The sequence below is a fragment of the Myotis myotis genome, unplaced genomic scaffold (assembly GCF_014108235.1).
Source record: "Myotis myotis isolate mMyoMyo1 unplaced genomic scaffold, mMyoMyo1.p scaffold_m19_p_7, whole genome shotgun sequence".
Classification (NCBI taxonomy): Eukaryota; Metazoa; Chordata; class Mammalia; order Chiroptera; family Vespertilionidae; genus Myotis; species Myotis myotis.
Window position 1 is genome coordinate 48,508,228 of NW_023416379.1, and position 17,848 is coordinate 48,526,075.

The 17,848-nt window shown below is 38.1% G+C and overlaps 1 protein-coding gene across 1 annotated transcript; it reads right to left on the reverse strand.

Moving 5' to 3' along the window:
• Positions 1–412: 412 nt before the first annotated feature.
• LOC118660150 (60S ribosomal protein L6-like) lies at positions 413–1,018 on the reverse strand. Its single transcript, XM_036317271.1, is given in 2 exon segments — positions 413–595; positions 597–1,018. Coding segments are annotated over 2 exon segments (531 nt in total). The 5' UTR covers positions 968–1,018; the 3' UTR covers positions 413–435.
• Positions 1,019–17,848: the final 16,830 nt, after the last annotated feature.

Sequence of the window (17,848 nt, forward strand, 5' to 3'; positions counted from 1 at the left end):
ATTTCGGACAGAAAGAAGAACAAATGTGCCTATATAATAAAAAGCAGTAAATGCCATAATATAATATGGATATATGTTTACCAAACATATGGCAAAGGGGGTCAGGCATAAAAATAAACATGGACTCATTTTCTTCTCTCATTTACACATTTCCTCAAATTTCTTTAAAATTTATTTAAAAAAAAAATAGTAACTGAGTGAAGCTTAAATGTGGAAAATGAAATGAATTATTTCTTTTTTTAGAATACTTTTTCCAGAATTATATGGTATTTGTTATATACATTCCTTATTATTTAATGAATTCTTTTGACATAATTATATAAAATTCTGAACTTTTACCCACTATGTAATTCATCCATACATGACACTGATTTTCTTTCTTTTTCTTTTTTTTTTTAAACATATCAGTTATTTAATCGGGTTCTTACAAGAAATTCAGAACATCAGTTTGTGAGGATAAACCCCATTGGTGAGAGCGAACAGAGAGCGGAGGTAGCCCTGGAGCTGAGGAACAGCTTTGATTTTTGGCAGAATTTGTGAGTCCACAGCTTTCTGGTCAACCTTGCGCTGATCTGTAATCTCATATTTCTCTTTCTGTGTCGAAGATCTCGCCCTCCTGGTGTCTGGGCTTGCGCAGCTTCTTCTTCTTAAAGTAAGCATCATTGAGATGTCTGGAGATTTTCACACCACTGATATCAATTTTGGTGGAGGTGGCGATGACAAATTTCTGGTGTGTTCTACGAAGAGGAACTCGATTGAGGGACAGAGATCCGGTCACAAGTAGCAAGCCACTGTCCAGCTGCCTCAGGAAAACCACCCTCTTGCCTCTGTGGCGCCCAGTGAGGATGATCAGAATGGTCTCAGGAGTGATGCTAGCCCGCAATCTCCGCACATGCTGACTGAAGGGTTTCTTGCCATGGCTCAGCAGCTTTCGTGGCACATCTTCAGTAGGATAATATCTAGGCATTTTGCGGAGTTTAACCACTCGGGTACCACCGTTCTTGTCGCCACCAACTGGTTTTGAACACTGATTTTCATCAGGGAAATCAGAATAGTATTATCTAGCTATCCTCAGATTTGTGACTTGCTTTTCCTTGGGTGTTACTGATTGAAGCTTAAAAAACAAACAAAAAGTCTTGTTCTGCTTTTTATTGTCTTGAATTATATACGACCCCCTAGTAGTGTGTCCCTGTCCCCGTTATCTCAGATTTAAAATATATACCTAAAATCCCTACCTCCCAGATTCCCTTACAGTTTCTGTTCTAACCTAGATACAGATTCTTCCACTTATATCTATCTTTCCACCATTTAGAAGAAATATGTAGAACACCATGTGGTAGCTTTAATTATTCTGCTTCTGCTTTTGGTGAATATTACCATGGATGCATTTCACTGTTTATGGAAGCTGTAGCACAAATTCTTAATGAGACTTTAAGAGTATATGGGACATCCATTTTGATAAAAATTAGCACACAGTTGTCTCAGTTCATCTGAAAGATATACTGTACACTACTGAAAAAGTTAAGATTTTCATCATCTATCTCTAAAAAAAAAAAAAAAAAAATGAACACAATATTATAGGGACTACTTTAAAATCAAATTGTCACTCAAAGTCAAGTTTTCCTAGAGCATAATAAATATAAAATTCTATTTAAAGCTAATTTGAAACTCTATCTCTTAAATTCAAAGACTATTATTGGTGACAGGAAACTAAAGTAGATGACAAATTCAATTTTTAAAACAATGACCATCTCAGAAATAATTTTGTCATGAATAAAAGGGTAGAGATCAAATAAGATGTCCAGAACAACAAATACTAAACAAATCATATCTATCCCTCAGATATTATATAAATAGTCAAATAACATATTATATCAGTAATCTGTAACATTAATTCAAAGATTATTGCTAAAAAAATTCATATAACTACACTTCACTGGATTTCTTTCCACTGTAGTTTAATTTAATAAAAGTGTCCTATAGTTTTTATAGCTTACAAATACCAATGCTGGATTCCACTCACAGAGATTCTAGTTGGAATTGTAAGAGCCCCATATACTGGTGTCAATTCTAATTGATTTAGAATGCCACTGTATATTGGTATGTGTAGACTTTATCAGTCATTAAAATGGGAAACCAAGTTAAATGATCTCTGATATAAACAGTAGAAGCAACCCCTCCTTAAAAACAATAATACTCAGAGTTGACATATATGCAATCTCTGGGAATGTTTGGGGTGAGAATTCCACCAACCTATATTTTTAAATATTTCACAGATAATTTTGATGCAGTTATTAATGAGAACCATTGTTTTAAAATATAAACTTTTATCTAATCCTAATACATTATTTGTTTATTATTTTATTAACATAATCATGGATATTTATTACTTTATATTATCTGGTATGAGTTTTATAACTCTCTAATTCTTCTTATACTTTTGCTTAATTTTCTTGGGACTCCAATTCTCACCCTGAAGTTCTCTACGTAATTTTTCCAAACTAATTTATCAGTGAACATAGTGTATGCTGAAAGTGGGAGTAATTGTACCCACATAGTTGTTGGTCTTCCTATACTTAGCATGCAAATGAAAAGGCAGATTAGAACCCACAGATCAACTGCTCCCTGCTGATAGACTCCATAGTTTGTAGACATTAATTGAACAAGATGGTGAAATGGCCTAAGTATAGTCCTCTGATTCCTCCATTCAGTGTGTGATACATCTGTGAACTGGAGGAGAGCAGATTTCAAATAAAGATTAAAGCACTCTTTTAAAGCAAAACACACAACAACAAACAACAAATGATATGGTAGTATGCAAATCATTTTAATAGTAATGCAATCAAATGTCCTAATATAATTTATTACAGTCTCACCAATATAAAGCAGAATACATCATTCTCAGAGGTGTTTCCATGCCATTTGAAGATATATTTAAAGGTGAAATAAACAGGATTTCCCCAATCTTATATAATAAAAGTGTAATATGCAAATAAACCAAACGGCAGAGCGACCAGTGTGTGTGTGTGTGGGGGGGGGCAGGGAGTAGGTGGTGCCAGGCCAGCCAAAGTGCATACCAGTGGACAGAGGAAGGGAATAGCGATAGGGGGGCAGTGACCAGTGGCAGCAGAGGGGCGATGGGGGGCGCTGGCACTATCACCTAATCAGCCCATCCAGTCACTTCCCACAGAGGGAGGCCGGGTGGCAGCAGAGGTGGGGTGATGGGGGCAGCGATGTCCCCTGATCACCCCTCTGGACACCTTCCCCAGAGGGAGGCCAGACTGTGGCTTAAGCCTGCTCCCCACAGGGAGACATCAGTAGGACATCCCCTGAGGACTCCCAGACTGTGAGAGAGTATAGGCTGGGCTGAGGGACACCCCCCTCGTGCACAAATTTTGGTGCACTGGGCCTCTAGTGTATTAATATCTAATCTAATAAAAGAGAAACATGCAAATTGACTGCACCTACGCTACGCCCCAAGCCACGCCGACCAGCCAATCAGAACAACTATATGCAAATTAACCCAACCAAAATGGCGACCGGCAGCCACAGAGCTGGAGCAAGGAGGATGCTTGGTTATCCTGGCAATGGAGGAAGCCAAGCTTCCCGCCTGCCCTGGCCAGCTGTGGCCTCTGCACAAGGCAACAAAGTTTCAATTATAGAAGATAAATAAATCCCAGGTGCCTGCTTCCAGCCAGCCTCCACTGGGAGCTTGGGTGGCTGGGGGCCATGGCCAGCCTGCAAACAGCCATCAGCCCCTCACTCAGGCTGGCCAGGCACCCCAGCAGGGACCCCCAGGCTGAAGGGGCTGCAGACAGCCTGCAAACAGCCATCAGCTCCTCACCCAGGCTGGCCAGGCACCCCAGCAGGACCCCCACCCTGATCCGGGACACCCTTCAGGGAAAACCAGCCAGTCCCCACCCATGCACCAGACCTCTATCCTATATAGTAAAAGGGTAATATGCAAATTGACCCTAACAGCAGAACAACTTGCAATGACTAGTCACTATGACACACACTGACCACCAGAGGGCAGACGCTCAATGCAGGAGCTGCCCCCTGGTGGTCAGTGCGCTCCTACAGGGGGAGCTCTGCTCAGCCACAAGCCAGGCTGACCGCTGCCAGTACAGCGGTGGTGGCGGAAGCCTCTCCTTCTTCCTCAGCAGCACCAAAGATGTTTGACTGCAGCTTCGGCCTGCTCCCTGCTGGCAAGTGGACATCCCCCGAAGGCTCCCGGGCTGCCAGAGGGATGTCTTACTGCCAGCTTAGGCCCAATCCCCTGGGCAGCAGGCCTAAGCCAGCAGGTGGTCATTCCCTGAGGGGTCCCAGACTTTGAGAGGGCACAGGCCGGGCTGTGGGACCCCCCCCCCCCCAGTGCACAAATTTTTGTGCACTGGGCCTCTAGTTATAGAGTAAGAACCCAAGTGAAGTGAAACTACCAACAGTATTTACAAAGAAGCAGAGAACATTTGAAAAGCTATTAAGAATAAACAGTATACAATGGGGCTGAGGGAAATTTATGGTTCATATTTAACTCTCAGAATAATATTCCTTTCCTTTTCTTTCATTCCTATTTCCTTTCTTATTGAAATTGCTTTCAGATTCTTGATAGCACTTATCAATTTAATCCATTAAAACTGTTATGAGCCCTAGCAGGTTTGGCTGAGTAGATAGAGCATCAGCCTGTGGACTGAAAGGTCCCGGGTTCAATTCTGGTCAAGGGCACATGCCCAGTTGTAGGCTCAGTCCACAGTGGGGGGCATACAGGAGGTGGCAGGTCAATGATTCCCTGTCATTATTGATGTTTCTATCTCTCTTTCCCGCTCCCTTCCTATCTGAAATCAATAAAAATATTTTAATAAGTTATGAATTCAGATTAAAAAGAAACATACAAAAACAGAGGCATGAACTGCAGAGTGGCAGTGAGAAATAACAAAGATACTTGTATAATTTTGCCTGTTGGATACTATTAGTATTTATTATTATAAATCCTATTCTGCTTTTAACTTGTAAAATGTAGAACTACAGAGAGTAGCAAGATTTACCAATCTTTGGTTTTGGAAATACTAATTTCACACTACTTTGATACCATCATGGTTTTCTAAATTTATAGAAATAATATCCACATTTCAGGTAATCTAGTATAATACATATATTTGTATAAGTACATGAAATTCAACATTGGTATATAAACCAGTGCCCATGTAGTCAAACTTGTAAATGGACGCTATTTCCTTTTTCCTCGTCTTTTATATAAGACCTCTGCAAATCATACATCAGTTGCATTAGGTGCTATATTGACATAACATCCATGATAGACTTGTCTGAGTAATAATCATGTTAGAGGAAATTCAACATAAGTTGCAAGAAAGAGGTGATTGGATATTAATTGAATAGCTGTATATGCCAGATTTCAGATGTTTCACACACAATCTGTCATACCATCAGCCATTACGCCCTTGTGGTTTTTCCTACTAAATATATCTTGATCAGCCCTTCTTTCTTCATAACATTGCTTGCCCTTATTTAAAGTATGAACCATTCACTTCTTCTTGGGATACTCGGGTTATTTCCTAACTGTTCTTCCTGCCAAGAAGTTTTATTTCAACATTCTGCCATCACTGATTATCTTTCCAAATCACAGCTTTAATCATGTTATTATTTTTGTCTCTTGAAATTATAATTTTTTGCCTTTGAAATGAATAATGTATAAGATTATTCCTGACCTACACACAAGCCTCATTTCCCACAACTTTTACCAGTCCTTCCTTACCTTTCCCCTTTCCCAGCCCAAATGTAACCCATAATCAAATTACTTATGACTCCTGGCATATGAATACCATTGTATATGAAACTCCATTTATCCGGTTTCCGAGTTTGCCCTTCTCTGAAAATGCCACTTGCCCTTCATAAATTTCCAACCTGCAAGCTGTGAGTTATAACTTTCTCAATGTCCCCATGCCTACTGTGCATCAATCACTGCTCTAATATATCTACCAGTCTCTACCTAATCAAAATTTAGTTTTCCAAAGAAGAGCACACATTTCACATTTCTCCAATTAAGTATATTCCTGCACGAGATAAATCAGATCATTGTATCAAAAGATCGTTCCATGAGATTTAACCAAGGGAAGCTAAACTATCTCTATAATCATAAGGAGGACAATTACTGTGAACCTTACTTTTCTCATCTGTAAACTTATGTACTGGAATAGTGCCTTGAAATATTTATCTCTGTATTGTTTTCCTTCCCTCTCTAGTATGTGACCCTCCCCCGTTCAGTCAAAGAAGCCCATTTAGTCAGGCAAGAGGAAAATTGGTCAGGTTGACTTTAATTCTACCTCATATACATCTGAGAGAATTTTGAAAGCATAGACAAGAATCTTAACATGAAAGTCATTTACTCTGTAAGAGTGTGATTTTTGAAATAGAGAAAATGTTTACAGACTTAAAGCAAACCCAAGAAAAATTCAGGCTTAAAATTTAGAATTACAAGCCCCTCACAATTTTCTATATTTTAGGAGACTAGGTAAGGACTACTAGAGAGAAGAGAAAGTGAAGCAGGTACAGGTGCATAGAGTTCTGAAAAGGGCTGCCACCTATTGTTGCTACCTAAGTACAAATAACATTGGGAAGGAAATAAAAGGTTCTGGAAATGTGACGATCAGAAATTATGGGACACATTCTCAGTTACATATCTATTTATTCTGAATAGAGGCAATATTTTCAAGATTTTCCTTCAAAGTACTTTAAAATTCTTACCCAATAAATAATAAAAATAATAATAGTGGGCATTTTCTCAATTTCCATGATAATCATGACCATATCAGATTAGCCAGGTAATATGAACTGTGAAATACAAGTAAAATTTTAACATGATCTCTAAATCTTGAAGATTCCATCTCATTTTTCACCTAGACCTCATTTCCTCAATTTATTAAAATTTAAATAAAATACTTATTTACATACAGTACTTTATAAAGCAAGATCAAAGGTAAAGTAAACATAAGGCATTCTGGAAAACAATAGAAATTTCACGCTTGTATTATCTCTAATGCTTAGGAAGGTAGATTAGGAAATGTACTCATAAAGAAATTGTGCTATGATAAAAGAGTTCTCTCTATATAATGCTTTTGCTGATGATAGGTACTTACTAATAGGCCTATAATCTATATCTTTGATAGTTTTTTATTCCTTTTTTTTTTTTACCTCGTACATTCTAAAGTCAACTTAGAAATATCCATTCATATTCCTTTTCCACTATCTACCTTGCTGTGTCATTCCTTTTCTTTTTTTAATATATATATTAAAATATATATATATATTAATGATTTCAGAGAGGAAGGGAGAAGGAAAGAAAGATAGAAACATGAATGATGAGAGAGAGCCACTGATCGGCTGCCTCCTGCACACCCCCCGCCGGGGATCGAGTCCGCAACCTGGGCATGTGTCCTTGACCGGAAATGAACCCAAGACCCTTTAGTCAACAGGCTGATGCTCTATCCACTGAGCAAAACCAGCTAGGACCCTGCCGTGTCTTTTCATGAAAATTCTCTCTTCATTCAGATTCCTAAGCAGATATCCCAAAAGAAGACAAAAACACTTCCTGGGCTCAAGCTAAATATAAAAATAAAGCAACACAGAAATTGACTATTATCGGTTAAGTGGAGCCATCTAGATAGCCAGACAATGTCAAAACAAAGAAAATCAAGTTATCTAGACTGATAAAATGAAATGGATAGTTGCCATATGCCCACTTCTCTTTCCACTCTGGGTACATCAGGCTTATTTATTCGCAATTTCATTGCAATGTGTAATAGTCTCTTCAGCTTGCATGAACTTAATGTTGCTTGTACACTCCCAAAAACTTTCTTTCCAAAAATAAAAATAGAAATGTATTTTCTATGTGGATGTATATAACATTCTAATACGTGACAAAGTTTATTTCAGTTTTGACATGATGGTTGTCAGATAGAAACCTGTCATTTATAAAACTGAGAAGTCTTTCTTGCAAATCTGTGCATAATTTCTGGCTGGCTCTAGAGTCAAAGAAAGAAAAAAAAAGATGTGGAGGAGGGCAGTGTCTTCTCCCCCACTGTCACTGTTTACCTATAAGTTTCCTTTGTCTGTCCCCAGTCATTTCCCCCAGATTAGGCAGAGGAAGAGAGCGCGGAGGCTATTGGGGAGGTTATAGCAGGTTTCAAAGACAAAGTAGTACCTATTTAATATTATTCTTGCCAGAATTAAAGATAATGTATGCAAAACTTCATGATACAAACTGTTACCTGACTATTTTCTTAAACAATTTGAACAAGATTACTTAGTAACTAAGTGGAAGATCAAACATTTCAATTCCGGTCATCAGAAGCCTAAGTAAAATTAATGTTTCAGTTCTGTAATTGTTGATGTACTTCTTTCTACTTTCTAGTTTTTGGTATCCTGGTGTTTTCAGGGTTTCTCCTTAAAAAAAAAAATACACTAGAATACTTCAATAATATCAAATGCACACGATGATTACTTTTTCCAGCATGTTTTCATTCAAGATACTTTACAGAATGATTGGTTCTAGCTTTCTAGTCTCACTTCCCACAAACCTTCACATATATCCTGTGATTCATAATCAATAGCTCTAAAATTCTCCTAACAGATCCCAAAGTTTCCCTCTCCTGTGTCTTTGGTCACGCCTTTCCCTGGGCAATCTTTCCATGGCCTACCCAACTGAAGCCTTATAGGCACCCAATTTCCAAGGCAAGCTGTTCAAGCTTCTTTTTCCTATTATCATTTTCCTATATTAGGCTTTCATCAACCCTTGCTTGAACCTATTTACTGATTCTGAATCTAGCTATTATGCAGAATTACCACTTTCGCTGTTGCCTAGGTGTTTTAACAGTGTAACAAATTTTACTGTTACTGTCTTGATTAAAATGCTCCGCCAACTACAGAAAAATTACAGCCTGCTTATCATGAAATGAAGTCATTCATAATCCTAGCCAACATGTATATTCTCATATTCCATAATGCGTGACTAGAAATCTCCTACTGTATTAATCCAGAATTATGCATAATTTTTCTTTACATATCTTGCTATTGCTTATCTCTTTCTTCCCAGTGGATGCTGTCTCCATTCTGTAACTGGTTTCATTAACTTTTCAGAATACAAACCTGTAGTAGACAGAATTTTAAGATGGTCTCCAAGATTTCTGTCCCAGTCTACACATTTTGTATAATCCATGGGATTGTGAATATGATGGATGCCATTCCCATTATTAGTTTTTTTTTATATGGCACAGTTGACATTAAGCAAGGGAACTGATCTTTTAGTAGGCAGGATCTAATTAGTTGAAGCCAGAGACTAGACTTTTCCTGGGGAAAAACAGGCAGGATGGGGGGGGACTCAAAGCATGAGAGGAATTCAATATGAGAGGTTTTCCTTTGCTGACTTTGAAATTGGAGAGACAATATGGAAAGGAATATGAATGACCTCTAAAGGTAAGAGTGGCACCTGAATGACAGCTGGAATAGGACCTCAGTCCTACAACTTCAAGGAACTGAGCTGCAGCAAACAGCATAAGCCTAAGAATCTCGAACTCCATATAAGAACACAGCCTGTCCAATAACTTTATGTTAGCAATGGGAGACTCTGAGCATGGGACCAGTTTAGTTGTGACTTGATTTTTGATCTGACAATACTGTGAAATGATAAATGAATGATTTTTTAAAGCCATAAATTATATGATAACTTACACATGGCAGTATACAATTTAAAAAAATCAATATATTTTCTCAAGAGACCTTCTCACTATACTGGGTATAATGCCTGTCCTTTGCTTTCTTCCAATTATATTTTCATTATCATATTTATGAAAAGATATGAACTATACCTCAAAGAGTCTTTGAATGAGACATAAAACATTTGTAATTAACTTGAACTGAAAAATCAATGAAGAAACAAAGTATTGCAGATGAATATATATATATATATATATATATATATATATATATATATACAAAAGAAATTATTTTATGGCTTTTTTTTTTAGAAAAAAAATTGCTACTGATAGCAATGATCCTGACACGCACATCTTGGTTTCTAAGATCATTCTCCAATAAAAGAAATTATAGTCCCTAGGAGAAATGGCTAATTCTAGAACTGGGACAGGAAATATGCAAGAGGATCTTAAAGTGTCTTACATTGCCAATATTAAGGCACTAAAAACAAACAAATGAAAAATAAGAGAAAACAAAAGAAACAAAGATGAGTTAACTCAAATGGACATTAGAGCTTGGTAAATGAACCCCAATGTACTAAACTGAAGCATTGTAAGGGGGAAAACAAGTTGCATTGGATTATGCAGAAAGCATAAAAGAAAATTCCATTTTCATACTGATATAAATAAATTAAGTACTGAATAAATAAATGGAGTGAATTAGGTCAATGTTCCATGCAGAAGAATCCCAAATACTTCACAATCAAGGTGGAAGGGCATAACCCTTGACTCCTTCAGTGGGGTGACTTCCTTCCAAAGATTTTTGTATGGAAACGTAAAAAAATTAAAAAAGTAACTTTATAGCGGAGAACCTGACAAACATTACTTAAGCCAGCTGAGCAAAGTCAACATCAACAATGATAAGTTATGTAGATAATTTTTTCTCTTGGTATTGATGACATTGTAATAACCTGGTTATTATTTAGCAGGAGGAAAGGGAAGACTAGATATAGGTATGCCATTTATACAGCTTTGCCAAAGAGCTGCATTTAACATCATCCAAGTTTGTTCCACACTGATTGATGGTGAAAGTACTAGACAAAGGCAGATGAGATACATGATCAGTAAAGGTCTGATTGACATGGGACAATGCCTACCTGTTTGCCAATCATACCTGGGAACAAATTAGTGGCCAGAATGGGCGTGGCCACTGCAAGCACGGGAGACCTAAATGTAGAAACTTCCAAACAAAGGACAGTCCTTCCTTCTTTCTCTCTCTCTTCTCTCTCTGGCATGCTGGGTTCCTGGCTCTCCTGGGGAAGGGAGATGCGCTCTCTGTGCCCACCTTGTGCATGGCCATGGGAGACCCACACAATGGACTGATGGATTTAATTAGCCTGAATGCTGTACTGGACCTGGTTGCAACATGGAACAGAAGCCCTGGACACTGGCCTTGCTTCTGACTCTGCTGGAACCCCAGCTGCACCTTGTCCAGGGCTGGCCTAAGGGGCAGGGACTTGGGACCCAGGAAATGTAACTCCATGCCAATAAAGCCTTCTTCCAAGTCCATCCTTCCATGGGGAGTTCTGAAAATGCTTATTTCAGCAGGTGCCCCAAGAACCTCTACATCACTCCCACAAGTGACAGGGGGATTTAATTTTCTGGTAAAGTATGATGTAATGAAAATGACACTTTACAACTGTGGTCTTCTTACCAAAAAGCACATAGTGGGACTCCCAGTCTTATCCTGGGGAAAGCAAAAGATAATTCCCAATTAAAAGTCATTGTACAAAATATATAACCAGTCTTCCTCAAAATTGTCAAGGTCATCAATCCCAAAACGTGAGAAACTGTCACATCTAAGAGGAGCATATTATGACTATGCAATGGGAAAGCCTGGATGATATCCTGGGAGAGAATATAAACTAAGAAAACCTGAATAAAGTGCAGATTTAGCTAATAAGAATGTATCATTTTGGTTCATTGTGACAGGTTTCCCTCGCTAGTGTTAGAAGTTCATAAAAGGAGAATGTGGATGAGGGTATATGATAATTCTATGAACTACTTTTGCAATTTTTCTGTAAGTTCCAAATCATTCTAAAATTGCCATTTTTCTTTTAAATTGTAAAAAAGAAATCATTATGATACAGGGAAGGTGGAAAGATTAGAGTGGAGAGGGAGAGACTGCCCCTAGTGCACAGAGAGGCACGGCACATAACTGGAAGAAGCGTCTCAGCGGACTGGGCAGCCGTGGCTTACTAAATGCTCTCAAGCTGTGGTTTCCAGGCAACAATGTGGGTACAGTTTCGTGCCAGAAATTTGGAACAAACTTTTGCCAGTGTTTCATTGATATGTACTTAAATTTAGATAAAAAAATATTTGGATTGGATATATTTTATTTTTAGTGTTTGCTTTATAAATAGCAGGAAAATGAGGCTATCTGCTTTCTCTTGACTGAAAGCACTAATAGAAATGCTAATAATACCCTAATAGCTTAGCACTTGCAATCCTTAAAGTACATGAGACGATTCAAATGCAAAAAGTACACAATTAAAATGAGCTTTTCCTTTAGTTTATATTAGAATCTATACATATGGCCAGTTTTATTCAAAATTTGGATCTTGAGAAAAAAGAAATCTTGTTTAAAGTTACATTAAATTTAGAATCTATGCATGATCAAGATAAATATTGGAAACATGGTGATCCATTCAACGTTGAGAGAATTAAATAATTATTATTAATACTTACTTGTGGAAAAAAAGCATCCAATAAGCTGGAATACAACTTGTTTTAACTTGTAATGTTTTTAAAACACAATAAACTTTCTTCCAACCTTCACCTTTCAGTATATCCAATTACTATCTGTCTGCCTGTTATCATTCTCAGATCAGTCAGTTTCATCTACTACTTGTCTCCTGTATATAAACTCTAATACTCTGAGTGTGATGATGAAGTAAATTGATACTCAGCTGTGACAGAAATCATATATATTGTACTTCAAAATATCCTACACATGGAATTGTGAAATAAAGAAAATTTTGTTTCTGTCCCTGAGAGCACCGACGGAATAATATATACTATCACCAAAACTGATAGTGATCATACATTGTCAATAATGGTAAATGTACATTTACAGTTTTGTATAAAGGAGCAGATCCTATACCACAAAAAATAATTTTCTTCTATGTCCCCCAAGGTTATATGTTCTTCTGCAATAATATCTATGGTGGCACTGCCATCAACTCTCCCCTTCACACCTGCCATGTGGAGGTTACTTTAGATACTCTCTAACCCTCTCTTGCGATTCCGTTGGTCACTAAGTTCAGTTGGTTATATTTCTTAGAGGTTAGAAATTAGGACAAAAATTGGAGTGCCACTGCCTGGCATTTTGGTGGGATTATGCAGGGGCATAGGGACATCTTATTTGCTATTAATCTTATCTTGACAGAATCATCACCCTGCCCCAGTATATCCCGGATGGAGACAGACAAAACGTAACGGAAAGTGGGATAAGTGGTACTCTTTTATTATTAGCATTTTTTGTATGAGAAATCCCAAGATATATCTCTGGTATACTGAGCAAATACATGTGACTTAGCACAACATTTACACATTGAAGAATATAACTTGTACTGTGCTTCTTCACTCAGAAACATCATCTTAAGGCTAATACATTTTCTTTGCAGTTACTCCTCCATGGACCTCTGATCCCTCACAGTTATCTACTCCTAAGCAACTAAAACAGCTAGGAATGTAGATGACACCCACAGACTCATAAAGATACCATGGGCTCCAAGCATTTATACCCCAAAGAGGTTGACCAGGAAGCAATATCCAGGTGAAAGGCACCCCACTATGCTGGCGGATAACTACCTGAACTGCTGTAAGAAGAGACCACAAACCCCATGCTCTCTGTACCTGTTCTCTCTATCCTTACCATCACTATGAAAATCCACTGAAACGTCTAAATCCCATTCGTTACCATAAGCTTTCTCATCTACAAAGATGTTCCATATGGGGGCAATGAATCTACACTGAAGAAATTGCTGCTGCCTCACCTCTTTATAGACTGTCTCCTGCTTAGGAATATAAAACCCAGAAATTCATATTAGATAGTCTAACAGTGGTGAAGGCCTAACCTCAAACCTAGAAATAAAAAGGCAAGCAATGTTTTAACATCTGGCAAATTCTGAGAACCTCTAGTGGCACTTAGTGAATGAGTTTTTGAGTAGGAGGAGTTGACCCTATTCTTAATTAAATTTTAAGTCACACTACTAAAAATAACTATAGCAAAGTTTTATACATTGAAGAGGCTTTTGTTCAACAGCTCAGTTATTTCACTCTATACCCATTAGTTATCTATGGACATGGACTATTTTTTCTCTTGGCTTTCCTGACTCTTCCTATGTCAATTTAACTTGGTAGTTTTAATCTGGATGAATTTTTTTATTACTGACTCTTAAATTTCATAAATTTTTAAATTCCTCTCTTCAGAAATTGACTCATTGTTTCATAATGCCCAATAGTGGCCATAAAATACATTTAATATATGAGAATAAATATATAAAACCACCAAATATTTGGTTTAGATAATAGAATGAGTAGTGTTGCTATTAACTAGACAGCAATAGTTGATCTTAAAAGTTTGTTAGTTCAGTATTTCATTTATTGAATTTGAAGTATGTAATGAGATAAATATTACCCAGGAATAAATATTATCAAATTGAAGAGATGTAGCATATATTTGATCTGTTTATCAAAGTCACTTAGAGATTACAAATATAAATAAAGATGCACAGATATAACACTGTAGGTTCTGATATAACAGGCCTCATATTAAGCATTTACAATAATATTCAAATGTTTCCAGGTGATTATAAGACATAAAGTTGAGAATCACCGGTATAGATAAAAGAAGCACAGATATAAGAAAAATGTCAGTGTGCATGTCAGGTAGGAAGTTAGACAGGAGTGGCTGGGGTGGGGCCTGCCCTGGGGTCCAGAACAGGAGTCAGCCCGACATTGCCTTCAGACCACCTCTCCACGGGCAGCCCAGCAGCCAGCGGACTGCCAGCAGGTGGGTTTGGAGCCAGTCGGTCGGTTCTTGGCACAAGCTCAGAGGAAAATGACATGACCTCAATGTGACCTTGCCAGAGTCTTGGACTAATTATAATAATATTTGCATTTAGGTTTTCACCCCGCCCACCTGTGGGTTTTTCTGTATGCATTATGGGTAAGGTCATGCCCAGAAGAAAGACAGTTTCAGTCACTCATCCCTGAATGCAAATTAAAGTCTCCACCCAGAAAATTCCTTTTAAACCCTGAGTTCGGGGCCATGATCTCTCTTGACTGACCTGCTCGGCTATGAAATGTAAGCAGCCAGGACATTCATTCTCTCTCTCTCTCTCTCTCTCTCTCTCTCTCTCTCTCTCTCTCTCTCTCTCTCTCTTTCTCTCTCTCCTTGCCTGCTCCATATTTGGAATGTATCTTCAGAATAACCCATTTTGCTTTACTTTCATTTTCATTGACCTTAAAATCTTTTCCTCATTGTTGAAAAGAACCAAGGGCCCAGCTGGTAACCCCAATTGGTAACATTCAGACAAAGGAAAATTAGCAGAGAGTGGAAATCTTGATGATATGGAAGGTGTAGGCAAATCTTCAGATATCAGAGAAAGATTAAAAAAATGAAGAAAACTGCCAATTGAATTTTTCAACATAAAATCATATTTTGCAATAAAATTATTATAATCCTGGAAATACCATTTTCAGCATCAAGTTTGAGAATAAGTAAATGACCAAGCAGTATGACTCTTATTTATTTATATTTTTTTGGCAATCTAGTAGCCTAGAGAACCTAAAACAAAACTTGGCACAAAACACCTAAAATGCTATTTAAAACACAAGATATATCAGAGCTGAGGCAGCAATAGAGTTAGAGAAAAATCTCAAAGGTCAAAATCTAAATGGATGAGGCCTGAATTTGGCACTTGATCTAGGGAAAATATAATTCTCGGTTTCCTATAGCTCAGGTTGTTACAGGCTCCATGCAGAGGAAAGAGCAAACACCTGAAGGCCTGCCCAAATGGAAACATCAATATAAGTCTGGAATCACTGTAAAGCAGGATCCATACTGAGTGGATCCTGCTCTAGGGAAGGAAAAACAAATAAACTGCCACACTAAGGAAGATGTTTAGGAAATTTTTGTGTCCTGTTCTTAGACCTGAGTGAAGGGGGGAAATAACTTTGTGGAAGAAAAAATGACCAATTTGAAAAAACTTTGGGTTTGGAATATATCTTTTTGAAGTGAAGATTCACTTCAAAACATAAAATAAACCATTGTAAAATGTACAATTTGGTGCCATTTAGTATAATCCCAATGTTGCATAACCATCATCTATATTAAGTGCCAAAACAATTTTATCATTTCTAAAGAAATTTCCAGCCCTGACTGGTTTGGCTCAGTGGAGAGAGCGTTGGCCTACGGACTGAAGGGTCCCAGGTTTGATTCCGGTCAAGGGCATGTACCTGGGTTGCGGGCATATCCCCAGTAGGAGATGTGCAGGAGGCAGCTGATCGATGTTTCTCTCTCATCGATGTTTCTAACTCTATCTCTCTCCCTTCCTCTCTGTAAAAAATCAATAAAATATATTAAAAAAAAAAAAAGAAATTTCCATGCCATTAAAGTTACTTCACTTTCTCCACTTCCTCTATTCCCTGGCAAACACCAACACACTTTTTGTATTTATGGATTTAACTATTCTGGATATTTATATATACAAAAGCCTAAGTGACCATTAAGACCGGAATGACCGAAACAACCAGAACGACCAGTCGGCCAGTCACTATGACGCGCACTGACCACCAGGGGACAGATGCTCAATGCAGGAGCTGCCTCCTGGTGGTCAGTGCGCTTACACAGAAGGAGCACTGCTCAGCCAGAAACTGGGCTCATGGCTGGCTAGTGCAGCTGTAGTGGCAGGAGCCTCTCCTATTTCCACAGTGGCGGCAGGCACAGAGGGACTGGGTCAGTGTGGCACCGGCCCTGGGTCAGGCTCTTCCCCGGCCACCGGATGCTTCAGCACTGCTACACCCCCCAGTGGGTCCCAGATTGCAAGAGGGCAAAGGCCAGGTTGAGGGACCCCACCCGTGCATAAATTCATGCACCTGGCCTCTAGTTTAATATAAATGGAATCACATAAATGTGTGTCCTTTTATGACTATCTTCTCATACTTAGTATGTTTTCATATTTAACCACATTGTACCTTGTATCAGTATGTTTTCCTATGAAGACATAGTTATACATATGTCACATTTTGTTTCTCCATTTATCCATTTTTGGAAATGTGGGTTGTTTCCCCTTTATGCTTATTGTGAATAATGTTGCTATGAACATTCATACACATGCAGTATTTACTTATGCATTTGTGTTCAGCTCTGTACTATTTTCAATTGTGTACTTGTGTTCATAATATGTTTGGTCAGTTCTTTTGGGTATATATGCAGGAGTGCCATTGTTGGATCATATGGTATTTCTATGTTTAATTTTTTTGAGGAACTGCCAAACTACGAGGTGTACCGGTTAATAATGTGAATTTTGTAATAAAAGAAAACACAATAATTTTAAGAGAAACATCAAAAGTGCTTTATTCAAAGTAATGTCCATCGCTAGCTACACATTTCCCTCATCTTTCAGGTAATTTGTGGATACCGTCCCAATAGAACTTTTCTTGTTTTGAGGCAAGCCATTCAGAGACCCAATTTTCCACTTCTTCATAGGTTTTGAAGTGCTGCTCAGAAAGTGCATGTGCCATCGATTGGAACAAGTAGTAATCTGAAGGAACAAGGTCTGGTGAATATGGCAGGTGGGTTAATACTTCCCGGGCAAGATCTTTTAAGGTGTCTTTAACTGGTTTTGAAGTGTGTGATGGTGCGTTATCATGAAGCAAAATTACTTTGCTATGTCTTCTGGCACATTCTGGTCATTTCATGATCAAAGCATGGTTCAAATTGATTATTTTGTTGTCAGTAGCGATCAGTATTAATGGTTTCACCTGGTTTGAGAAGCTCATAATACACCACACCTTTCTGACCCCACCAAACGCAGTGCATTGTCTTTTTTCTGAAGCGATTTGGCCTTGCA